Source organism: Panthera tigris, chromosome D3 (genome assembly GCF_018350195.1).
Source record: "Panthera tigris isolate Pti1 chromosome D3, P.tigris_Pti1_mat1.1, whole genome shotgun sequence".
Taxonomy (NCBI): domain Eukaryota; kingdom Metazoa; phylum Chordata; class Mammalia; order Carnivora; family Felidae; genus Panthera; species Panthera tigris.
Window position 1 is genome coordinate 29,476,269 of NC_056671.1, and position 26,155 is coordinate 29,502,423.

Sequence of the window (26,155 nt, forward strand, 5' to 3'; positions counted from 1 at the left end):
CGAGGGAGGCCCCGCCTCCGGAGCTGACCATCTTGCCCGGCGGCTTGGGGGGGACCACGCCCTGTGTACGCGACCTCAGCCTACCCCTCGGTTTGTCTCTCCCCTCCAGCGGTGGGATCGCCCCACGGCCACGCCCCACCCAGTGTCGACAACAGAGGTCACGTGGCGGGGAAGCCGGATGCCGCCGCGCCTGCGCCGTGAGTTCTGTCGCTCGCAGGCGGGTGCGGGAGGCCAGCCGGCAGCGCCGCCGCGCGCGCGATGATGGCGGCGGCCGTGGCCCGGGGAGGAGGAGGAGGCGGCGGCGGCGGCGGCGGCGGCGGCGGCGGCGGCGGCGGCAGCGGCAGCTCTGGCTCCGGCTCCGGTTCCGGCGCTTCACGGGGCTTCTATTTCAATACGGTCCTATCATTGGCCCGCTCCCTGGCCGTGCAGAGACCGGCATCGTTGGAGAAGGTAGCCTTGGCCGCCTGGGCCGCGAGCTGACAGGAGAAGCGGTCTAGGGTGGCGAAGCGAGGAGGCGGGGCGAGGGTCTATGGGAGATCGAGAGAGGGTCTCGAGCTTCCTGTGACTGGAGGGGATATGTGATGGGAGGGAGCCGGCGGGGTGAGGAGGCCCATGGGGCTGGTGAAGAGAGAAGATTGGAAGGACTTGGGCAGGTAGGGACGTTGCGGGTGGGTGGCGGACGAGGGACTTGAGCTACTGGCCAGGGTTTGGGGTTTGAGCCGAGGGAGCACCTTGTGACATCGCAGGGGCAGGGGCGGCAGGCAGTGAGAAGCAGTGGGAAGAGCAAACGACCAGGGTCAAAACCTGGGGCTCTGCTCCCGACTTCCTCTGCTTTTTATTCCGTGACCTTGGAGAGATTTCTTTCTCATAAAATGGAGTTGCTTTCACCTGCTTTCCCCACTTCACATCATTGTGAAGGGCAAGTGGAATGGTAAATCTGAAAGTGCTTTCTAAATCTGAAAGTGCTTTCTAAAATGCAAATCCGCGCATTGTTTTTCCGTGAAGTCTAGAGGGAGCGTTAGACTGGGTAAAAGATGGTGTGTGAAGAAGGGACAGTGGCCAGGAAGGGGTAATGAACTGTCATAGGCAGAGAACAACCCAGGATTCCTTCAGAGGAGAAAGGACAACTTATGCTGGGGGTATCTTTTCCTTGGGAGAAAGGTGAAAGGCGACTCAAAGGTGTGGCTCAGATGTTGGAAGGAACAGAGATATCAGAGTCAGACCTGTTTGGTCCCCGCACTGTCACTGTTTGTCCTCTTGGGCTAGTTACTTCAATTCTCAGAGCCTGTTTCCTTGTGTATGAAATGAAGTGGTTCTTGAGGAGTAAATGAGTTCAAAGCATAAAGTGCCTGGGCAGAATAGGTGAACAGTAAATGTCAGCTTTCTTTCCGCCCCCCATGGTGTGATGAGACTCATTAAAGTGTATTAGCACTGAAGGGATGGGATTCTTTTTTCACACATCTTCCTGGCAGATGGAAAGAGATCTGTTGTCTAAGAGTAGGGAGACTGGAGACCTGCCTGCTGCTAGCAGTTCAGGGTCGTTTTGTGGCTCTGGTGAGTGGTGAAGTTGAAATGCTGTGTTAGGCACTCTGTCATAGTGACCTACTCCTTCCTTGGCTTTGTGGGTTCTTAAACCTGATTTCTCACTTACCGCAGGGTGAGCAGGTCCTGGGAGACTGATGCCAACCTGACTTCTGACTGAAGGAGGAATTCAATAAAATGGAAAGAATATGAGTTCTAGAGATAGGACTACCTGACTTAAATCCTGTATCGTTTGCTTACATGAGTGTGACTCTGGGTAGGTCAGTTCCCCAGTATGATCCTTTGGTTTCTCTTCAAAATATAAGGACAGTATTAGTTAAGAGTATTATGAGGATCAACAAAATGACACAAATAAAGGCAGGCACATGGATACCTAATGATTAAGAACTGTTATCATTGGATGAGCCTGACTGATGGACCACGGTGCTGGCTTATCAAATAAAATTCATGCCAGCTAGTCAGCACATTCTCTTCTTGGTAGGAGGACCAAAAATCCTATCAGAAGTTTGCTTGCTGGACTTGAAGAAGAGAGAAGAGATTGCAGGGGAGTGGGTGATCTTTAAGAAGACAGTCCTGCAGGGGCACCTGGGTGGCTCATCAGTTGAGCGTCCGACCTGTTCAGGTTATGATCTTATGGCTCATGGGTTCGAGCCCCACATTGGGCTTTGCACTGGCAGCGTGAATCCTGCTCTGGATTCTCTCTCTCTCTCTCTCTCTCTCTCTCTCTCAAAAAGAAATAAACATAAGAATCAAAAAAACCAAAAAAACAAAAAGCCCAGTCCTGCAGTTCTAGCAGGGGACCTATTCCCACTCAGTAATTCTGAGAAATGCACCTTAAGCTCAACTGGCCTTCTTCGGCCTTTTTGGATAATTACAAGAACATTCTGTAATTACAACGCCGTTAGCTTTGTATTTTATAGTAACTGCTTCAGTCATCAAAATTACAATATATTTTATAACTAATTAATACAGCTTTTAGGGATGCCTGGGAAGCTCAGTTGGTTAAGTGTCTGACTCTTGGTTTTGGCTCAGGTCATGATCTCACGGTTCATGGGTTCAAGCCTTGCATTGGATTCTGTACTGACATCATGGGATCTGCTTGGAATTCTGTCTTTCCTCTCTCCTGCTCCTCCCATGTGCTCCCCCCCCCCAAATAAATAAATAAACATTTAAAAAAAATGCAGTTTTTATATTGTCAGCTCCCCAATACCATCTCTTAGTTTGGGAGATACTTCATTCTCATTGGCAACATTTACAAATCTGAAAAGAGTTAACTGAGCAAGCCTGAGGCTGCAGAAGGGATTGCTTGCAAGGTCAGTCCTGGGTTCACATCTGGGAACTTAGCACTTGAACTGTTCCCTCCATTTCCTAATTGATAAGAGTGGTTCACTGTGCCTAGACTCTTCGTATAATTAATGTGATTTATATTGAACACCTTCTTTCTTTCTTGGAATTAGGGATTTTAATGGTTGCTAGGCAGACAGTGCTTGTGTCTATCAATAAAAACCTTGGTTGCTGTGTCTCTGTTAGACTTCCCTAGGTACAGATGTAGCACACAGGTCACTACATTGTTTGCTGCTGTAGAAGGGAGCATGCTTAGTGTATACCTTTACAGGAAGGAGAGAACATGAAGAAGCCCATGCACAGTTTTCCCCAGATTCCACCTGCCCTTTTCTCTTGCTGATAAATTCACTGTAATATAATTTACTGTAATAAAATTTAGCTACGAGTATGATTATATATGTGTGAGTGGTCTTGGGGACCTTGAAATAACTTCTTTCTTAGAGAAGGCTTCTGTAGATGGCTGATTCCGTCACATATATGTAGATTCTTCTTTTCTTATCTGGGATCTTAAGACTTGATTATGCTGAGGGTCGTTGTTACTATTTAGTCCTATAACATATGGCTGCTTACTACATTCCACGACTTTAAACCGATGGACAATAAGCCTTCAGTGTTCCTAGGGAAATCTTCTTGAGGTTCTTAAGAGTAAAGGAATTTCTCAGTACCCACCAGGATAATGAAGGTGGGGACTTAAGTGGGGAGATGAATGTTGAAAAACCTCTCTCATTTTTTTGTTTCTGTTTTTTTTTCTCTTCCTCCCCCCACCCAAGAGAAGGCAGAGGACTTAATGGGTCTTGGTCCAGATAGGGTTGAGCTGAGGAAGGCTAAGTTTTATGAGTTAGACCTGACATCTCACTTTAGACATTGGTAATTCAGGCAGCCCTGACATAGTTTTATGGCACTTGGGGCACATTAATGACATAACTTTCCTTATCTTTGTCTATCTACATGCCACAGTGGTGTTTATTCACCCCACTCACCTACATCAAGTCTAGGCTGTGAAACCTAGCCTATTGCTACTAAGTAGATTTTACTTCTCTTTTAATTATTTAATTCACTGTTTCATTCAGAAAGCATTTGTTGAGCATCTACTGCTAATTAATATTGACCTGGTAGGCCAGGTCAATAAGAAACAGGTTTTGTTGGTTTTTTTTTAATGTTTTTATTTTATTTTGGGGAGATACAGAGAGCAAGCAAGGGAGGGGCAGAGAGTGAGAGAGGCGGTGATACAGAATCCAAAGTAGGCTCCAGGCTCTGAGCTGTCAGCACAGAGCCCAACGTGGGGCTCGAATCCACAAACTGCAAGATCATGACCTGAGCTGAAGTCAGACGCTCAACTGACTGAGCCACCCAGGTGCCCCAATAAGAAACAGTTTTAATGAGGTTGCCCAGGTGATCAGCATCAAGTCAGACTTGCTGCAAGTCCCCCTAACTACTGTTGTAACGCAGGTCTGGTGACCAGACTCCTGCCATATTCAGATAGTCAAACCCAAGACTCCTGGGTGTCTATTCTCTTATCCATATCTAAGCTTTGACCTTTTGCTGCTAGGCTGCGCCTAAGACTAGAGCCATAGCCCTGAGGCGCACTCTCAGGATTGCAGGTTGCCTCTGAGGACACCATCTGTGTCCTAGAGGGATCACGTCCCATGCAGTCCTCAGCCATCTCCCTTTGGGAGAAAGGTGGAGGAACAAAATAGACAAGAAGAGAGTCTTGTCTACACTGGACTCTCCATGTACGGTTGGCTTCCAGTCTCCCTCTCTCTGATTTCTTTTTGCCTGCTAGTCTTGCTCTGCTTTCCTCTTTCTCATCTGTCTTAAGAATGTTATTAAGCCACCCCTGCCAAGAAGCTTCTGCCTGGATCTGCCTGGTTGTACTCCTCGTATCCAGGATATGGGTGAGCTGTTCCTGCCTTTTCTTACCTGGCCTGTATCATACTAATGGACCCGAACCCTGGGACATGGAGAGTTCCCAGCAGAGCTGAAAAGTAGGCAGCATTCCTTGCCCTTCCATCTCTCTTCCCACCCTCAGGAGGCTTTGATCAGAATCTTTTTCCATGTCCTAAAATAGCCTCTCTTTTCTTCAGTTAGACTGCCAGAATCTGGAGGTGTCTTAGCTAACTCAGTGTGGTGTTTAAATAGCACTGCAGCATTAGGGACAGGCCAGACCCCTCCCTGGTGGACAGTTGTGCTCCAGAAGATGAGCTGGTTAATTCTTATCTCTGTTTGGAGGAATGTATGTCCTGATGCTCAGGACACTGGGCTTTCTGGAGTTCATAGTTACCCACTCCTTTAGAGTGGTTTGCCATGGAGGAAAAATCATGGTATTGGCATTTTTTCAGCATCATGAGGCTGAAAATTTCTATCCTCGCTCCCTTTCCTTTGTGAAGTTATGTTCAAAACAACCATGTATAGGATAAGAGAAGAGAAAATTAGCATCAGTAGAGGGAATTCATGATGTTAGAACTATTGTTAAACCAGCTGTAAAATATTTTAAGAAGAAATTGGAAGAAGAAAAAGTCTTTACCTGTAATCATGCCACATTAACTATACTAGTTTGCTAGGGCTGCCATAACATAGTACCACATTGATTTAAACAACTGAAATTTATTTTCTCACTGTTCTGGAGGCTAGACATCCAAGATGAAGGTTTCTTTTGAAGCCTTTCTTTTTGGCATGTAGGTGGCTGTCTTTTGGTGTCTTCGCATAGTCTTCCCTTGTACCTGTCTGTATCCTAATCTCTTTTTATAAGAACCCCAGCCAGATTGATAGGAGTGGCCCACCCTAATCACCTTGTGTTAATAAAGACCCTAGTTCCAAATTAACAGTCACATTTTGAGGTGCCTGAGATGAGGACTTCAGTATATGAATTTTAGGGGGACATAATTCAGCCCATAACACTAACCCTTTAGCTTTTTAATTTCTTAGGCCTCCTTTTTAGTCTTTAGCTATATTCATTTTATTGCTTTTTGATTTAAAAAAAATTTTTTTAACATTTATTTTTGAGAGACAGAGGCAGAGAATGAGCAGGGGAGGGGCAGAGAGAAAGGGAGACACAGAATTCGAAGCAGGCTGCAGGCTCTGAGCTGTCAGCACAGAGCCCAATGTGGAGCTTGAACTCACAAACCACAAGATCATGATCTGAGCCGAAGTCGGACGCTTAACCGACTGAGCCACCCAGGTGCCCCGCTTTTTTCTTTTTTTCTTTTAATTTTTTTTAATATTTATTTTTGAGAGAGAGACAGAGCATGAGCAGGGGAGGGGCAGAGAGAGAGGGAGACACAGAGCCTGAAGCGGGGCTCGAACTCAAGAACTGTGAAATCATAAGCTGAGCCAGACGCTTAAACATCTGAGCCACACAGGCACTCCACTTTATTGCTTTTTTCAAAAATAGCCCATATTTATTATTTTAATGGCTGCATGTCATATTTTCTATTGACAGATCAAAATTAAGGATTTCTCTGTTTAGGCTGTCTAGTTTTTCCCTTGTAAAATTGTGCGTTTATACACTTAGAATTTTGTCTAATTTTGAATTACATTCTTGTGTTAAATGTGGATAGGTCTTGATGTTTACTGCCCAACTTTTTTCAAAGGATTATACTTAGTTATGGTAGATAGCATTAGCAAGAGACCTTGTGCATGTTTATAGTTTCACTGTTGTTGGATTTTATTTACTTTTTCCTGCTAACTCTGCAAGCATAAAAGGGGACATTATTCTTTTGATTCTAAGATAGTGATATTTTACAAATTAACCAAAAAACCCATGAAACAGAAATGATGGTGTGACATTGTGCTCTTGTTTTCTGCTATGTGGAAACTTGAATTCAGGGTATTGTTGCTTGGGTACTGACTTCTAGCTGTGCCTGCTCTGGGTATCTTTTTTCTTTTGACAGTTGGGTCTAGGTGTGCACACAATCCTAACCCTCAAATAATTTATAACAAGTAGAAGTAGTGATAGGTGGGGGCTGGCCAGTTGTCCAGAAAGGAGCTGATGATGGACCATATGGCTTTTCAATAAAACTCCTCTGTGAAGATATTTAGCTGTTTTGCACTTTGTTGGCATGGGAATGGGAAGTACAGATAATTTTTTCTTCAGGCCCCCAAAGAACTCTCCATGAGTCTTGGCAGGTATGTGGAAATTTAGAAGGCAAAAAAGTGAAACATGCTCTAAGAAAATGAAAGCATCATGGGCACTTGCTGGGAGGTTACTTTAGGCAGAGATTTTAAATATGGAAGGCCTGGAAGTGATGGGAATGGACGTTTGTAAATGCCAAGAGTAGTTGGTAAGGGAAGGTCATTTCAGATAGAAGAAAGCAAAGCACAGAAGAAAATGAGGAACAGCAGTAATAGAGTTCAGTAGAAATAGAGTATTTTGGGGGGCACCTGGGTGGCTCAATCGGTTAAGCGTCTGGCTTTGGGTCAGGTCATGATCTCGTGGTTTGTGAGTTTGAGCCCCACATCGGGCTCTGTGCTGACAGCTCAGGGCCTGGAGCCTGCTTCAGATTCTGTGTCTCTCCATCTCTCAGCTCTTCCCCTCCTTATGCTCTGTGTCTTTCTGTGTCTCAATAATAAATAAACGTTAAAAAAAAAAAAAGAAATAGAGTATTTTTTTTTAGTTTTTTAAAATGTTTATTTAAAAATTTTTTTAATGTTTATTTTATTTTTGACAGAGAGACAGAGCATGAGTGGGGGAGGGGCAGAGAGAGAGGGAGACGCAGAATCCAAAGCAGGCTCCAGGCTCTGAGCTGTCAGCACAGATCCCGATGCGGGGCTCAAACTCACAGATCCGCGAGATGGTGACCTGAGCCGAAGTTGGACGCTTAACCGACTGAGCTACCCAGGCGCCCCTAAAATGTTTATGTTAAATGTTTATTTTTGAGAGAAAGAGCGCGTAAGAGCAGGGGAGGGGCAGAGAGAGAGAGTAGGGGACAGAGGATCTGAAGCAGGCTCTACACTGATAGCAGAGATCCTGATGTGGGGCTTGAACCCACAAACTGTGAGATTGTGACCTGAGCTGAAGTCGCATGCTTAATCAACTGAGACACCCAGTGCCCCAGAAATATAGTATATTTAGAGAATGGAAATGTAAGTGGAGAAGAAAGCAGATGGCTTCATATGTAGTCCCAGACTCAAGAGTTTGTATTGAATTGATGAGACAGGGAAGAGCCCTTCAATATTTCAGGGCCAAGAATAATGTGCATTAAGAAGATTATTATGACCATATTGTTTATATTGATGCCCTTAGGGAGTCTTGGAATTGACATGTCACTAGTTGTTTACTCCCCAAGAGAGCAAGAATATTCTATTTCTTACTCCTTACTGCAGATTTTCTTTTCTGCTGTGTTTGCAGTTTGTACCTAGTGGGGGATGTGGTTGCCTTCAGTCCTTTCCACCAGCAGCTATTCCTATCTTTGATTTAAATTGCTGAAATTTATCTGTGCACTTCATTGTCCTCATTATTTATATATTTATTTGTTTTTGTATTTGCTTCTTTCATGTATCTTGGAATTTTGGGAAAAGGCCTTTTGTGAACATTGCCAAGCCAGTCAGAACACTATTTATGTTTATGTGATAAAATACATGGTTGAGGCAAAAATCCTCAGATCTCACTTGCATTTATTCACTTAGTTCTGAGAGGCTCTATCTTTGCTGCTGAAGCTGTTCTCTTTTCCTGAATACTTCTGTGTGTAAAGCTGGTCTGGAAGCCTAGATTTAGGCCAGCCAAGGCTATATGTACTGTTATAAAAACAAACGATGGTGACATTTGTTTATTCGTTCGTTTGTTCATTCATTCATTCAGTCTTTGAGTGCCTGCTGTGTGCCAGGCCTTGAAGGGACCTATTAGAGGGATTGAATGAGTAGACATTGTTTTTCTGTCATGGAGTTTGGCATGGAGATAGACAAGCATTAAACAAAAAATTACAAGTACAATTGAAAACGCTAACAAGTGCCAGGAAGCAAAAGTAAATGGTTTTTGTGAATACATTCATAATGTTTTACTACCATCACCACCATCCACCTTCAGAACTCTTTCATCTTGTAAAACTGAAACTCTAATTGCAATTGATTTTTGTACGTTGATCTTGTATCCTGCAACCTTGCTGCACTTGTTTTTTAGTTTTAATATGTTTTTAGTTTTTTCTTTATATAAGATTATGTCATCTGCAAATATAGTTTTACTTTTTTTTTTTTTTTTTTTACAATCTGAATGCCTTTTATTTCATTTTCGTATCTAATTGTCCTGGCTAGAACCCCCAGGACAATACTGGATAGAAGTGGTGAGAGTGGACATCTTTATTTTGTTCCTGTTCAGGGGCAACGTTCAGCCTTTTACCATTAAATATGATGTTAGCTGTGAGTGTTTTATAGATGCCCTTTTTCAAGTTGAGGAAGTTCTATTTCTAGTTTGTTGAGTGTTTTTATCATGAAGAAGTGTGGAATTTTTTCAGATGCTTTTTCTGAGCGAATAATGATCTGGATTTACCTTCCTGCCATAAAACAACTAGGAAAATGGACAAATATATAAAACCACTGATTTCATACACTGACAAGGAACACGGGACTATAATACCTGAGAGACGGAAGAAACAAAGTGAGCCCTATGACTGCCTGGTTTTCTGCCAAAAGACATATCTCAGACCACAGAAACAGGAAAGCTACAAAGCTAATTTTACAAAGCTAATTTAAAACTTTGCTAGGGCAGGTCTATATTAGCTTTTGCTACAGGGATAGTTTAACTCCACTGCTAAGGTATGGCCCTTTTGAGGTTTCTACTGAATGCTTTGAGGGCTTTCCACTCTGGCTGGGAGTAACTCAGACTCTTCTCAGCTATATATGAACTCTGAGAACTATTCAGTACGCAGTTCCCTGGTTGTTCTTTTCCAACTTCTTGGAATATCACCTATACTAGTGTGTGTTAGTATTCATCAAAAATTCAAGGGAACTCTTGCTATGATTTCTGGAGATTTTTTTGTTTAGCTTTCTCCTCTTCAGAATTTCCACCTGCTTTAGACTTCCTGTATTCTTACTTCTATCTCCTCCACTTAGACCTGCATGACTGGGATGTCCTCCACTTAGACCTGCATGACTGGGATGTCCTTTCCTGTTCCGTGGTCTGAGATATGTCTTTTGGCAGAAAACCAGGCAGTCATAGGGCTCACTTTGTTTCCTCTGTCTCTCAGGTATTATAGTCCTGTGCTCCTTGTCCAGTGTATGAAATCAGTGGTTTCATGTATTTGTCCATTTTCCTAGTTGTTTTATGGCAGGAAGGTAAATCCAGATCCTATTAATCTCTCATGGCTACAGGCAGAAGTTCTTGGATCACAAGATTTTATTGCTAGAGCAGACATTGCAAAAAAACTATCTGGTCATCCTTTTACATTAGAGAAAACTGAGACTTGGGGGAGAAGACTTAATCAATATTGGCATAGTTTTATTATTTTATTTTATTTTATTTTATTTTATTTTATTTTATTTTATTTTATTTTATTTTTTTAATGTTTATTTGTTTTTGAGAGAGACAGAGATAGGATACGAGTGGGTTAGGGGCAGAGAGAGAGGGAGACACGGAATCCAAAGCAGGCTCCAGGCTCCAACCTGTCAGCACAGAGCCCGAGACGGGGCTCGAACTCATGAGCTGTGAGATCATGACCTGAGCCAAAGTCGGACGCTCAACTGACTAAGCCACCCAGGCGTCCCTTGGCATAATTTTAAGACATTAGCAAGATTCTGTGGATTTATATATATACACACACTTGCTGTTTTGTCCACCTTTTACAGAAGGAAATACAAAGTCAAAATGTTCAGATAGGTTTTGTCAGTTACCTTGGGTCACTTAGATAAGAAGTGCTAGAGTTGGAATGAAAATCACAACTCCGTACAGCTCCCCTGATCATTGCCTGGTGAAACGATGTGTCAGGAATCAGAGACATGCATTTGTATGTGCTGTACTCTGCCAAGCACATGAGCTGGGCTCAAGAAACGGAGACTCATTCGTTGTGTGTAAAGGCTCATGGAGTTCTACTTGTGTTGGATGTTGTAGAAAGCCATGTTAATTGATCACAGCCAACAGAACATCTTTAATGAAACCCTCATCCAGGACTGCTTGTAGGAGCAGGTGCTGTTCCACATGCATCTGCAGCCCCATGTGAATCTTGTTATAATCACTGTTATCATGATAGCTCTCAGTCACTTAGGAAATGTTAGCTTATGTTCAGTGTTCTCCATAGATGGGGATAGTGCATTTGAGAAAGACAACTAAAAATCAGATTTAGGTGTGCCTGAGTGTCTCAGTCAGTTAAGTGTCTGGCTTTTGATTTTGGCTCAGGTCATGATCTTGCAGTTCATGGGTCGGAGCCCTGCATTGGGCTCTGTGCTGACAGTACAGAGCCTGCTTGGGATTCTCTCCCTTCCTCTCTCTCTACCCCTCCCCTGCTCGTGCTTGCTTTCTTTCTCTCTCTTTCAAAATAAATAAATAAACTTAAAAAAAAACACCCGGATTTAACAGGTCACCTGGGTGGCTCAGTCAAATAAGCATCTGATTCTTGATCTCGGTTCAGGTCATGATTTTGTGATTTGTGGGATCATGCACGGAGCCTGCTTGAGATTCTCTCTCCCTCTCTCTCTGCCCCTCCTCCTCCAATAAAATAAACTAAAAAAGGGGGGGGGGATTTTTAAAAAACAGATTTAACCGGGGCGCCTGGGTGGCTCAGTCGGTTAAGCGTCCGACTTCGGCTCAGGTCACGATCTTGCGGTCCGGGAGTTCGAGCCCTGCGTCGGGCTCTGTGCTGACTGCTCAGAGCCTGGAGCCTGTTTCAGATTCTGTCTCCCTCTCTCTCTGACCCTCCCCCGTTCATGCTCTGTCTCTCCCTATCTCAAAAATAAATAAACGTTTAAAAAAAAAATTAAAAAAAAAAAAAAACAGATTTAACGAAACACTGCCACTAATACTTAAAGCTTAATCTCTTGTTCTCAGGGAATTTTGTTTCTCTATAAAGACTATTCCCAGAGGTTTCAGATAACAAAAGTTGTATTCTTTTAAAAACTCATTAATTATCCAACATGTAATGCTATTATTGGTAGGTTTATTTTGACCTAAATATTTTACCTACACCCACTGTTATGTTTTGACTTTTCATCTGCAGTTCTCTCTGCCCAGTGGTTCAGACTTGTGGGGGCACCTTGTTTTCTCCTTGGTTTGGCATTTCTTTACCTTGGCAGTCTAAATTCACCTTGTGGTCTTTCTCCTTTAATAGCCTTCGGTTAAAGTATTGTCAAGAGTTCTTAGCAAAGTCTAAGTGAGTTACCTTTGTTGCCTCCTGGTCGTCCATTGACTTATCAACTTCCTCAAAGTGTTGCCCAGAGCCCCTTTGGATCCTTTTTGTAAATGGCCACCACTGTCAGATTTTGAGCTTAACAACCTTTAATAATGCAGGATCTACTCCCCTTTACCCCCTAAAAACAACCAACTTTTTAGTTGATTGTAAAATTCTGAAAGAAAATCAGTGTTTTTTCTTTTCATTTTTTAAATTAAGAAAAAATTTAATGTTTATTTTTGAGAGAGAGACAGACAGACTGCAAGCAGGGGAGGGGCAGAGAGGGAGGGAGATACAGAATCCGAAGCAGGCTCCAGGCTCTGAGCTGTCAGCACAGCTCAAACACATGAACTGTGAGGTCATGACTTGAGCCGAAGTCGGACACTTAACCAACAGAGCCACCCAGGCACCCCTCTTTTCATTCTTTTAAATTGCAGCATTAATGCTTTATTCTGCATTAGAACTTTGACCTCTCTGTGTCTCAGTTTCTTCATCCATAGAATGAAGATAATAAATAGTGCACTATTGTGAGGATTAGATAAATACAAACCAGCACCTCACATGTGATCAATGTTCAATAACTATTGACTATTAGTATTTGGAGACTGGCACCCAGCAGAACTGATTTTCCCTTGTCTGATATGTGATGACTTCTGTAGGACCCGGGTTCAAGTCCTCACTTTTTTTCCCCCTACAAGAGTCCCAGTGTCCAAGAGCATTTTGCATCAGAGCCTAGACCTGGTGCCAGGCTTTTAGGGGCCCTCATCATTTAGTTTCTGACCTGCATTATTCACTAGTTGTGGCCTTTTTATTGGTTGTATAACTCTGGCTGGATTGTAAAGATTGTGAGAGTGTGACTACATATTATACATGACTTAACCTGATTATTCTTCCATCCATCCCCCCGTTCATTTAATGATGCAGCAAATATTTGTTCAGTGCCAATTGCATGCCAGCACTGTGCCCAGTACTGGTTATATGACAAATGACACCACATAGTTAAGCCCTACAGTAGGATGGCTGGGTTCCAGTGGTCCTCTTTCTTTTTACTTTCCTTCCTATCTCATTAAATCCCTGTGACTTCAGCCCCTTTAATTCCACTAAATAGTTGTTAAGTTTCTGGAACGTGTAGGGTGCATTGGATACAGTGATGTGGGGGGCAGTGATGAGGCGAACACAGTCCTGTCTGCAGTGAATGGAAGATAAGTATACAAGTAACTCTGAAATAAGACTTTTAAAAAGATAATTATGTCAAGAAAATTACGTTATTCTTGGTGGGGTATTGAGAGGTGTGATGGGAAAGATCTTAGCACATTACTGGGGTCTGAGAAAGCTTTGAGAAATGGGAGACAGGATCTTGGAAGGATGGATAGAATTTTTATAGGTGAGATAAGGCAGGTTGAATGAAATGTTGCAGATGGGTGAAAACCATGGAAAGGCCAGGTAGGGAGAAGTGAGCTCGGTATTCAGGGCCCGGGTGTTTGGGGCAAATTGGGAAGGACCTTCATTGCCAGGTTGGGAGTGTGCATTGAGTGTTCACTGGGGTGGGAAGCTGTTGAAGGTGCATGAGCTGGGAGTAGTTATATTGGAGTAGGGAGAGACAAAAGTCAGAGAGGATCTAGTTAAGAGCCTATTGTCTAAGATTGTACTTAACCTGTCTGGGCCTAGTTGCCTAACCTATTAAACAAAGATAGGATTACACATGATCTGCCTGAAAGGGGAGACTTGGCAGATGAGTGTGCAACTTCTTTCAGCTCTCCATCTCTGATTCTGCTTACATTTGGGAGTTGTGAGAGGTCTTCAGGTCTGAAATCCAAGTGAGCATCATCTCAGTGAAGTAGTTGAACTTGCATCATGTATTCTGGATGTCTTTAGAGAAATTATGCTCAATGAAAAGAAAAGCTCACCTTCCATTTTTTGTGTGATTTTTGTTGTTGTTGTTGTTGTTAATGAAGTAATTTAATAAGTTTGATTTTTATTTACACAGAGCTGTGAAATATTTTCAAGACCATTTTGTGAGATTAAACTTTATATTCCTGGGTCTCGTTTCATGTGGTACCTGCTTCAGTCTTTGCCGTGCCTGTGTGCAGTCACAGGTGTCTTTGTCAGGGCTGAAACTTTCCTACTTGGTTTGAGACTCCTGGGGAAATTGTAGTTACTGGGGCGGGGAGGGGGAGTTGTAGTTAAATAGGAGTTATTTTAGGGTACCTGGCTGGTTCAGTCGGTGGAGTGTGCAACTCTTGATCTCGGGGTTGTAAGTTTGAGCCCCACAGATTACTTAAAAATAAAATATTTAAAAAACAAATAGGAGTTGATTCACTGATATTAAGATGTTGGAGTTAAAGAAGTTGTGAGACTGTCTCCTTGGCTTTGGCTTTGCATTGCTATTAGAGTACAAGCCAGGCTCCCAGTCTCTACCTGAACTTGGACTTCTGGGCATCCCTGCTTTCTCTTTCCCATTGTATTGTCTCTCCAGCAGCCTCTGCCAGAATGCTTTAGATCTCTAATTATTTCTTTACAATCATTCCTAAGAGAAAGATTACTAAGACAAAGAACGTTACTTCTCTTCAAGTTAGAAGGTGCTTCTCTTTCTGGCTTGTGTATTTGCCCTTTTAAAATATGCTTTCTTTTTTTTTTTTTAATTAAAAAAAAATTTTTTTAACGTTTATTTATTTTTGAGACAGAGAGAGACAGAGCATGAACAGGGGAGGGGCAGAGAGAGAGGGAGACACAGAATCTGAAACAGGCTCCAGGCTCTGAGCTGTCAGCACAGAGCCCGACACGGGGCTCAAACTCACAGATCGTGAGATCATGACCTGAGCCGAAGTCGGACGCCCAACCAACCAAGCCACCCAGGCGCCCCTATGCTTTCTTTTTTTAACTTGCAATGATAATTGATAATTTTCAAAGCAAATCTCAAGCGTTGCACTTGATCTCCTTTGCCGTTAGAATATCCCAAGAAACTGTATGAATGTCAGTGAATGACTTCTCATTGGTTCCATAACAAAACAGCAAAGTTGAGGCCTCCTGATGTGTCTGAATGCTCTGCTCAAGCGTTCTTATGGCAGGGATTTTCAAGGTGAATAGGCATCACCTATTTTCCTATTCATAACAAATCCAGATTTTTAGTTCCTTTATGTCAGGTATTTACTGTTTTGAAAATAATTCTAAGTTTTCCATATATTCAATAAATTGCTGATTTACTGCCTATCTGCTTCTGCTAGCCACTCTTATGGCATATCCAGTAACAACAGATATTGTTTATTAATTGCATAGTATGTATTATGCACTGCCCTAAGTGCTTTACCCACATTTCATCTCCCCCCTCCCCCACATTTAATCTTTTAATGAACAGTATGGGAGGCATTGCGACTGTAGGTAGGTTTGGGTAAAGTGCTTTTGAGTACCACTGAGTAGTGGAGATCTGTGATTATTCTGACTCTGAAATGCAGACATTGGCTCTTGTGCTTTACTTCCTCTGTGTGTACATCATTTTAACCCTTGGTCCAAGCTTCTCAGTGCATATATGTTTTGGGAGCATGTGCGTGATCATTTCAGAAGCTGGAAATGATCTTTTTATGACCTTTGAATTGGAAAAGAATGACTTACTGGTTATATAGACTCATTGGTGTTTATGCTGTTGTTCATATCTTATATTCTGAATGTGGGTTTATATTTTTTTTAATCTATGGGTTTTTGGTTGTTGTTGTTGGTGGTCTCATTTTCTAGGTCCAAAAGCTGCTTTGTATGTGCCCAGTAGATTTCCATGGGATCTTCCAATTGGATGAACGACGGAGAGATGCAGTGATTGCATTGGGCATTTTTCTCGTTGAATCTGATCTTCAGGTACGTCTTTACTACATTAAAAGTGTTTCTGTAAAAGGGGGAATGTAATTAGAATTTAAATTTGTACCTGGTTATATTTACCTGAAGCAGTACTAGAAGAATGCATACAAACCTAATAAAGGTGGTTAGTGATAGTGAGGCAGAGTAGGTGGAACAGGTTGAGGTGTGTGATTTAATTAATTTAGTTAATGTATACCTTCTTAGGAAATTTTGTTTTTTGAATTGTGTGAATATATTAAGTTTATATATATATATATATATATATATATATACACACACACATATATGTGTGTATATATATATGTATGTATATATATATATATGTATGTATATATCTATATATATATATGTATATGGATTTTGATTGTTGTGTTTTGCCAGAAAGTTAGTTAAAATGCTTGTGAAATAATTGTGTGCCTTCCAGGGTAGACTTGATTTTTAATCTAAGGTCAAACATTTATCGGTCAAACTCAGAGTAACCATTTTTTTTCTTTGTGAAAAGATAGGGTTCTTTGAGATAATTTTGACATAATACCATCTTTTTCAGAACTGTGATAGGTATAGGTACGCCTGGCTGGCTACGTTGGTCAAGCATGTGATTCTTGATCTTGGGGTTGTAAGTTCGAGCCCCACATTAGGTATAGAAATTACTTAAAAATTAAAAAAAAAAATCTTAAAAAAAAAGAACTGTGATAGATATAACTTTTAGAGTACATGTTACTGTGTCCTTTAGAGGTAATTTAAAAATCAGTGTTGTGGCTCCAATAGAAAATGATGTGGCCATTTTTTTTGTTTTTTTGTTTTTTTAGTACTTCCCAAAGCTAATTAAAGCAAATGATTAATCACTGAATACAGACTCTTTTATTTATTTATTGTTATCATTATCAAGAATCACTTTTAATTCCATGTTTAATCATGCTGTGCTAGGAAAAAAATGATGTCTGATATTTGAATTTTTATTTATCTAAAAACGCTTATGTGTTCTGGAATTCTACTTCAACAAGGATTAATATTTTTGACAGAATAGTTATACATTTGTAAAAAAATAAGCATTTTAATTTTAGAGTAATATTTAAAAAATTAAATAGGTTATTTGATCAGGGCCCCATGAAAAACCAAAATTAGATGCACATAAACTGCATTTTAATTATTCTTTCTATTTATTTATAAGTGTGAAAAGAAAAAATCATTTCTACTTTTCTATTTGCAAAGTCCTATTTAAATTAAATTAAATTTATTTAAATTTAAGTATAAACAAGGAAAATGATTTTAAAAATAATTTGTATGAGAAACTGCTGTTCAAATGTGTATTAATTGAAAATACCTTTGGCAAACTTTACTTAATAGACTGACCTAAAGATTGACCTTAATAGATTGACCCTAATACTTGTAGTAGGCTTTTTAGGGTGGCATAGAAGAGATGAATACAAATTACCTTTGGTGTAATTTGGGTTCCTGGTAAGGATTGGCAGGACTTGGGGTGGCAGCTGATGTCCCTTGAGCCATACAGTCTGCCAGTGTTTCCAGGAATCCCGTTGGCCTCATGGACACTAGGAAAGGAGCCCGGCACTCTTTGCCAGCCCTCTGAGCCCTAGTAACCAGCTTTCTCTTGGTTCACCTGGTGTTGATATTCCCTGCCTCCATCCAGGATGGACTGTGCTACTGGCCTCCACGTCTAGTCAGTGGGCCACCCTGGCAGCTGCTGTGGCCATAGTAGCAGATGTAGTTTACTACCAGGGTGCCTGGGTGGCTCAGTCGGTTGAGCGTCCGACTTCGGCTGAGGTCATGATCTCACTGCTTATGAGTTCGAGCCCTGCGTTGGACTCTGTGCTGACAGCTCGGAGCCTGGAGCCTGTTTTGGATTCTGTGTCTCCCTCTCTCTCTGCCCCTAACCTACTTGCATTCTGTCTCTGTCTCTCTCAAGAATAAATGAACATTAAAAAAAAATTTTTTTTTTAAATGAAAAGAAGTAGTTTACTACCACATGCTACAAAAGCCATAACAGGTTATACAGGGGAGAACACCTGGGGTCACTTCCTCTGCAGGGAGCCTGGCCGTGCACATCCTTCAGAGTTTTGTGCTTATTAGTACACTGGGATCCTGGACAGATGTAACCAACTCCTTTATGTGATTCAGAGGAAAAGTTTTGCATTTGGAAAAGAAAGTTCTCTATTTGTCATGGTTATTTATTATGGTGTAACAAACTACCCCAAAACTTGGTGGCTTAATACAACAGATTTGTTTATTTATTTTTTTCTCATGAATCTGCAATTTAATTAGAGCTCAGAAGAGTCATTTGTCTCTGCTCCATTCAGTGTCACATGGTGGGCTTGAAAGCTAGAGGCTGGAATCACCTGAGAAGACTCGTTCATGCACATGTGTGGGCATGGATCCTGGCTGTTGCTGGGACCTAAGCTGGGGCTCTTAGCCAGGGCACCCCTATGTACATGACCTTTCCGTGTGGCCTGGGCTATATCACTTTTTTTTTTAATTTATTTTTGAGAGAGAGAGTGTGTGTGTGAGCAGCAGAGAGGCAGAGAAAGAGGGAGACACAGAATCCAAACCAAGCTCCAGGCTCTGTCAGCACAGAGCCTGACGTAGGACTTGAACTCATGAACCCAGATCACTACCTGAGCTGAAGTTGGGTGCTCAACCAACTGAGCCACCAGGCGCCCCTTCTTAAAATTTTTTTTTTAAATGTTTAACGTTTATTTATTTTTGAGAGAGAGACAGAGTGCGAGTAGGGGAAGGGCAGCAAGAGAGGGAGACACAGAATCTGAAGTAGGCTGCAGGCTCTGAGCTGGTAGCACAGAGCCCGATGTGGGGCTCGAAACCACAAACTGCGAGATCATGACCTGAGCCGAAGTCAGATGCTCAACCGACTGAGCCACCCAGGCGCCCCTGTCTGTCTGTCACAACATAATGTCTGCGTCCCAAGGGCATGTGTCCTGAAAGAAAGGCAGATGGATGCTGCACTGCTTTTTTAACGTAACCTAGGAAGTCAGTCTCATTTATACCACAGCTGACCCTTGAATAATGTAGGGTTTAGGGGCACTGACCCCCTGTGCCATTGAAAAATCCACATATAATTTTGATTCTCCCAAAATTTAACTATTAATAGCCTACTATTGACCAGAAGCCTTACTGAAAACAATAAACTAGAGAAAAGAAAATGTTATTAAGAAAACCATAAGGAAGAGAAAATACATTTACAATACTGTAAAAAAGCCATATATAAGTGGACCCGTGTACTTCAAACCCTTGTTGTTCGAGGATCAGCTGTACTTTCTAAAAACACCAGAAGCAAGTCACTAAGGCAGCCCATTTTCTAGAGGAAGTGAATTTGACTCCACCTTTCAGTTGGAGTGTCACAGAATTTGGAGTCATGTTTTCATTTCTTTTTCTTTTTTCTATTTTCTTTTTTTTTTTTTTTTTTTTTGAGAGAGAAAGAGTATGAGCAGAGAATGGGCAGAGAGAGAGGGAAAAAGAGGATCCGAAGCAGGCGCCATGCTGACAGCAGCAAGCTCGATGTGGGGCTTGAACCCAAGAATTGTGAGATTATGACCTAAGCTGAAGTCAGATGCTTAACTAATTGAGCCACCCAGGAACCCCGTGGAGTCATGTTTTCAATATCACCACATGTGTTTATCAGTATTTCAGAACCAAATGGTATTCCTCTTCTCAGGAGCACACTTACCTAATCCTTAACTGGAGCCGTTATAAGTAGGGAAACAGCCAAAAGAGCCAGTCATGGAAGATTGTGAAGTTACATGTTGACTGGCTAGTTTGGAAACTAGAAGAAAGTAGTTTTTGTATTGGCTAACGATGGCTATTAAGTCTAATGCTCAGATAGAAGCAAAAGGAAACATGAAGCAGAAAATTAAGAAAAAAAAAGAAAAGGGGACAAAGGCCATGAATAACAGAAGTATCACCAAGTTTAAAAGCTTCTGGCTGTGAGCTTCCCTCAGTCCAGAGAATCTGATCCTGGGGCCCACTGAAAGGCTTGGGGGCTTTCTGAATACTCTTACTGAGGCAGTTTTGAGAGTGTGTGCTCACACATACCTTCTGGAGAGGCCCTCGTAGGGGCCCAGTGTCCAGAGGAGGCCAGAACCAGGCTGGACATTCAGAGCAGAAGAGCAGGTTGTAGCCCTTCCCTTAGGCACCTAGTGCAGGCTTATGGGATGACCTCGGACGCCCCCTGCTGCCACCACATGGAAATAGGAAGGGTGCAATGCCATGGGACCATCCATATTTGAGATGATTTGGATGTGTATGCTTTGCTTTAGGCTTAGTACTAAAAAGCTACCAGCCACATTTGTATTAAATGTGTTTTTTTTTTTTTTAAGCATAAAGATTCCGTGGTTCCTTACCTTCTCCGACTGCTTAAAGGTCTTCCGAAAGTGTATTGGGTAGAAGAAAGCACAGCTCGGAAAGGCAGAGGTAATTTTGTATAACATTTTCCCTGAATTCAGGGAAGAACATGTATGCTCACAGTCTGTAAAGATCAAATGTTTAATCATGTTAATGCATCAAGTACAGTGTTTCTAGCTGGTTCCACTCCTGGCTGTGGGGCAGCTGCCTGCCTGCAGCAACATGGGCTATGCTTACTCACTGTTGTCCAGAGTCCATGGTGAAGGTGGGGCAAAGGCAAGGCTGAGAAAACTGACTTTGTATTGTACTCTGGGAGTGAACAGGAACTTGGAGACCTGCGGGAACCTTTTCTCATGTCTCATTGCCAGAATTGGGTCCCCTGCCCATCCCTGAACCTGTCTCTCTTACCCTTCGATGAATAGGCTCACTCCTGGAGTGAGGCCAGTTCTCCAGATTTCATCACTGCTGCTCAAAAAGGAAGGGTGAGATGGATGTCCAGGATTTGAACACCATGTTCGCTATAAATAATAAATAGTTTATTATTTTGTTGCTGTTGGCTGAGTTTTAAATTTTGCACCTTTGAAAATGGTAGTAAGCCTGCTATGTGCCAAGCATTGTGCTAAGCACTTGTAACACTGATATTCCCATACATTGATTTCCCAAGACTCCCAAATCAGTTTGGAACACCACCAACATTTTAGAGATCACGACCCTGGAGACCAAAGTTTTCTTATAGTCTCCCTCTGTGAGACCCACGGCCCACCTTCAGACAAAGCAAGGGGTTGGTGTCTATAAAGAAAGCCCTTGTTCTTTTGGTTGGTGGCACGGCCCTAATTTGTTGGGTGGGCTTAGCCTGCTAAGGGTGGCTTTTGCTGATCTCATGAACATCCTGCCTCAGCTTAGTCCTCTCATTCTTTGGGTTTCATCATTTCTGGTAACATACTATGCCTAAAACTGACAGACCCCAGATTATGCATGTATCCTCAAATTCAAAGGACTACAATTTTTTTAATTGAAATGTAGTTGACATACAATATTATATCAGTTCCAGGCATACAACAGTGATTTGAGGTGTATATACATTACAAAGTGATTACAGTGATAAATCTAGCTACCATTCGTCACCATACCAAGTTGATACTTATTATTGACAATATTCCTTATGTGGTACATTGTATCCCTATGTCTTATTTGTTTTAGAACTGAAAGTTTGTACCTTTTAATCCCCTTCCCCTATTTCGTTCATCCTCCCACCCTAAAGGCCTACAGATTAGATAGAAAGCATTGCTAAAAAGTCAAACATCTCTCTGTCAACCATTGTTATCTAACCTGGGGAGAAGTAGAATACCAGTAGAAGTTGATTCTATTTTCTTTCCTTTCCAAACAAATACTGCTTCTATGTACATGGACTCCTATTAGAATGTAAGTGTTAGCATTATTTGAAGCATTGTTAGGGATATATAAATCTCCAATTATTGGGTAACATTTCAATCTTTTATTTTTTACGAAGGCAGTATGATTTAGACCTTTAAACTCTAGAGCAGTAGTTCTCAAAGTGGCATTCCTGGATCAGCAGCCTCAGTGTCAGAACTTGTCAGAAATGCAGATTCTCAGTCTTGCATCAGAGCTGCTGAATTAGAAGTCTGGGACAAGGAAGCCTCCAGGTGATCCTGATCACACTGTAGTTTGAGAAGGACCTAGATCTGCATCTTAAAATTATAAGTATGGAAGTGAACACATAACAGTCTTCTGCCATGTACTATGAATAGATCCATAAGACAGTGGGCAGCTCTCTGTCCTTGATTAAATTCAACGCTCAAAATTGATTAAATATTTAATAGCAGTTGGATCTACACAGCAGTGATTCTGACATTTTTAAGGTGCACACCATAGAAGTACTGGTTAGCTTTGGTCTTTTAGGTACAGTGATCCCTTCCCAACCTTGAGTCCATGCTCCTGAGAACCTCCCAATGAGGGGGCTCGGTAGTAGATGGGCTTAAAAACCTATTAGGAATAGAGCAAATCTTTGGAAGCTCTTATTAGGATTTTCTCCATCTGTCAAAATAAAGCAGAGAAGAAATATAAACAATTTAGTTTAAAGTAGTGGTAATTGGTATTTGACAGGTAGCCTCATATACCATTTCTTACACTTTATCAAGATTGGTTTCTCACCCTAGGTAGAAATTTAGGTCAGGAATAAAAAATGGAGTCTGTTATGTTGAGAGAGCTGTATAATCTCAAACTATAAACTGGCTCAGAAACATTTAAGTTTGTTGAACCAAAGCATTCTATTAAAAGAAATTAGAGGTATTTCTCAGCAAACATGTTGGGCCCACATCTGTTCTTTTCAGGTTCACCTCACTGAGGGCAGCCACCCCTATAAACTGGTCCCTTGGCAGATCCTGTGAGAAAGGGAACTTACTGAATCAGGTGGCCAGTACATGTAGCCCAGTGTCTCAGTGGTAATGATCTGACTCGTGTCTGTGTACCTTCCAGCCACCCTCCCGGTTGCAGAGAGTTTCAGCTTCTGCTTGGTCACTTTGCTGTCTGATGTGGCTTATAGGGACCCCTCACTTCGGGATGAGGTAAGTGTGTGGTGAGTTGGAGTGCATTTCTGTATGATCAAAGAGAGTCCCAAAGTAACAGAAAAGAGTAAATAAAATTTTGAAGTGATTTGGTTGTTTCTGTTGATTTATTTTGTACTAACACACCTAAGAAATGTTAAATATATACTAACAATACCCAGTGACCACTTGAGTCTTCTTTCATCCAGCCCTCCCCATAATTCTGTGAGGTAGGCAGCACAAGTCCAAGGCAGCTGACTTTCCTGATGGCTCACAATCCCTGTTGGAGATTGAAGTCATTCATGGAAGGAAATGATCTAGATTGTTGAAATTATACCCAGATTTTAAGTGCCCTAATTTTTTTTTGTTTGAATTTATTTTGTTGAAATGTTACTTAAGTGCGTTTCATACTCCCCTCCTTTTTAAACAAAGAATACGATCATAATCTAAACTTTTTCTTCATCAGATTTTTTGTTTTAAAAATCAGTGTGTATATGCTGCTATCCTCAGGACCTGCCAAGGAGTGCCTGGTTGCTTGTCTATATGTTAAATATTCCCAGCTAGCTATGCTTTTTGAGTCCTTGTATCTGTTTTTTAATTTCTAAAATCTCTTAATATCAAAGTGTAAATTCTATTGTCAGTATTTCTGTCATTAACATTCTTCTCCATTCTTTTTTCTTAGTTTACGTTCTTTATTTGTAAGTTGGCTAAAGAGATAACTAGATCTACTAGAATCATGTATCATTATTTCAAAAGTTAGGCTAGAAATTAAGGGCTTTTCTGTAAATAACATTTATCAAAATGTCAATGCTAAAGATGATGGCGTAACTTCAGTACACAAAGTGGAGAAAGCATTGCTTTTCAAGTCTTTGTATGTTACTCAGCATCATTTAACATTAGCAAAATGTCAGAAATTTGCCTTGATTAGGAACACGTTGTATGAGACCAATTTTATTCTCTTCTTTGTCTGGGATTTCCAAGACTGGTAGTAGAGGGAAATAAGGTAGATACAGTCTAGTTGATCTTCATCCAGGCTTTAGACAAACACTCCTCCTGACATCCTGAATCTGGAATATGGGCTGAGGGCCAAAACAATTTGGAAAGTTTGCAAAGCTGCCTAAAGGGCCATCCCAGAGGGTGACAGGGTGCTGGCCCAGCAGGAGTCTTCCCTAGGTCTGCCCTATACACTGAAGCAAAAGGAGCCAGGGCCATAAATGAAAATTCAGAAGGGAAGTTGTTTCATTTGTAGATGATACAAAGCTGGGAATCAGAGACCAGTATAATGAGCTAAAGCTAATCCCCTGAGTTTTTGTAGACATCAGTGACAGGCGAAAAATACCAACATCAGTAGAGTTGGCAGCATGTGCAAAAAAGATTTAAGTATTTTACATATCAGTGAGCTCTTTGAGCCAGCATTGTGAAGTGGCTGCCGAACAGCTGATGTCATGTATATGGAAGGCTAGAATCTCTGTTGAGTTTGATGATTACTCAGGGGGAGTCCCAGCATCCCTGGAATATTAATGTATCTTCCTGAGCACCACAATTCGAGACTGTTTCTGACACATGGGACTACTGTGAAATCAGAAGCTGGCACTCAGGATCATGAAGGACTTGTAATCATAAGAAATGGATTAAAAGAACTAGAGATATTTAGCCATGAAAAGAGATTTGGGGTCCTATCACCTGTTTCTCGAATATGGAAGGTGTAGCTCCAAGGCCAGTGGTCACAAGCCCCAGAGGACAACATTGGCCCAGAGTTAGGAGGCGCTCTTGGCCAACCCAGGAGGGCAAGTTTCTGTCTCTAGAAGGTCAACTGATTGGCCACTTGGCAGAGCTGTCATGTGGGGCTTTATGTATCACATATGGGGTTGGACAAGATATTGTCTAAAGATCCTTCCAATTCTGAATGAATTTTGTGGTACTTATCCGATTTTATTTATAAGTTTGTCTTTTCTGTTTCCTTGGCTGTTACAGATTTTAGAGGCACTTTTGCAGGTTTTGCATGTTCTTTTGGGAATGTGCCAGGCCTTGGAGATTCAAGAAAAAGGTATGATTATAGATCCAAGCCTTTTTTTTTTTTCCTTAATGGTTTGTGATTATTTTTTTCCCTTGCTTTTCCCAGTCTTCTTTTTTTGTTCTTTACTATTTACGTACTTGATGGATGAAACCTTCCTATATTAGTTTGCCTTTGTTGTGTGTTAAAGAGGTCACATGGGGGTCATGAGCACAGCTCTGCTACCTGAATGCCAGGTGACTTTAGACAAGTCACCTCACCCTTTCTGGGCCTCAGTTTCCTCACCTGTAACATGCCTGACTGCCTCTAGTATGAGGCTACCTATATCATCCCAGGAGGAAGAAATATATGATTTAAGTATAGTAAAGGTACCTGATAACAAGACTTATCTGTGTTATTGATTTGAGTGTACCATGAACAGATTAAGACCTCCCAAAAAGAGCAGCTGTGTGTGATGGAGATGTAGTCTGAAGTTGTTAATGTCAGCCCTTAAGGCTAACCTGTTGTTATGACTTGTTCTGACCCCCTACTTGGGGGTAGGGGGAGGTTGTGAGATGTCAGCCAGTGTTACAAGCTGGTGCAGCACAGCTCTCTCCCAGGGAACTTTCTGGTATTGGAACATTCTCTCTTTGTCTTCTAGAATACCTTTGCAAATACGCGATCCCATGCCTGATAGGAATCTCACGAGCATTTGGGCGTTACAGCAACACGGAAGAGTCTCTCCTGTCAAAACTGTTCCCCAAAGTCCCTCCTCATTCCCTCCGAGTCCCTGAGGAGCTTGAAGGTGTGCGGAGGCGATCTTTCAATGACTTCCGCTCCATCCTCCCCAGCAATCTGCTGACAGTGTGTCAGGAGGGCACCCTGAAGAGGAAGACCAGCAGCGTGTCCAGCATCTCTCAGGTGGGGCTGTGCTCCTGGGAGGCAGGCAAAGAGGTCAGGTCTTGTGAAGTACTCACTCGGAAAAAAACCCCACTCGCGTGCTATTCAAGGAAACTCACAAAAGAGAAAAGGTTCTCACTGGAAATCTCTGTAAAATAAAGGCTTCTTTTGACTATTGAAGATTTAGAAGTGATTTAATCTCCTAGTCATGAAGTATTTGTTTCCTAGCAGTTGGGTGCCAAGCTTTATTCTGAGTGGGGGACAGTTGGTGCCCTTAAGAAGTA

At 41.8% G+C, this 26,155-nt stretch overlaps 1 protein-coding gene across 1 annotated transcript in view; it reads left to right on the plus strand.

Moving 5' to 3' along the window:
* Positions 1–158: 158 nt before the first annotated feature.
* PI4KA (phosphatidylinositol 4-kinase alpha) overlaps positions 159–26,155 on the plus strand; it is a 113,542-nt gene continuing 87,545 nt past the window's right edge. The window contains exons 1-6 of the mRNA XM_007091068.2: positions 159–450; positions 15,927–16,043; positions 20,390–20,483; positions 22,911–22,999; positions 24,953–25,025; positions 25,633–25,892. Of these exons, the coding sequence (XP_007091130.2) occupies positions 259–450; positions 15,927–16,043; positions 20,390–20,483; positions 22,911–22,999; positions 24,953–25,025; positions 25,633–25,892 (825 nt within the window). The 5' untranslated portion in view covers positions 159–258. The remainder of the gene's footprint in view (positions 451–15,926; positions 16,044–20,389; positions 20,484–22,910; positions 23,000–24,952; positions 25,026–25,632; positions 25,893–26,155) is intronic.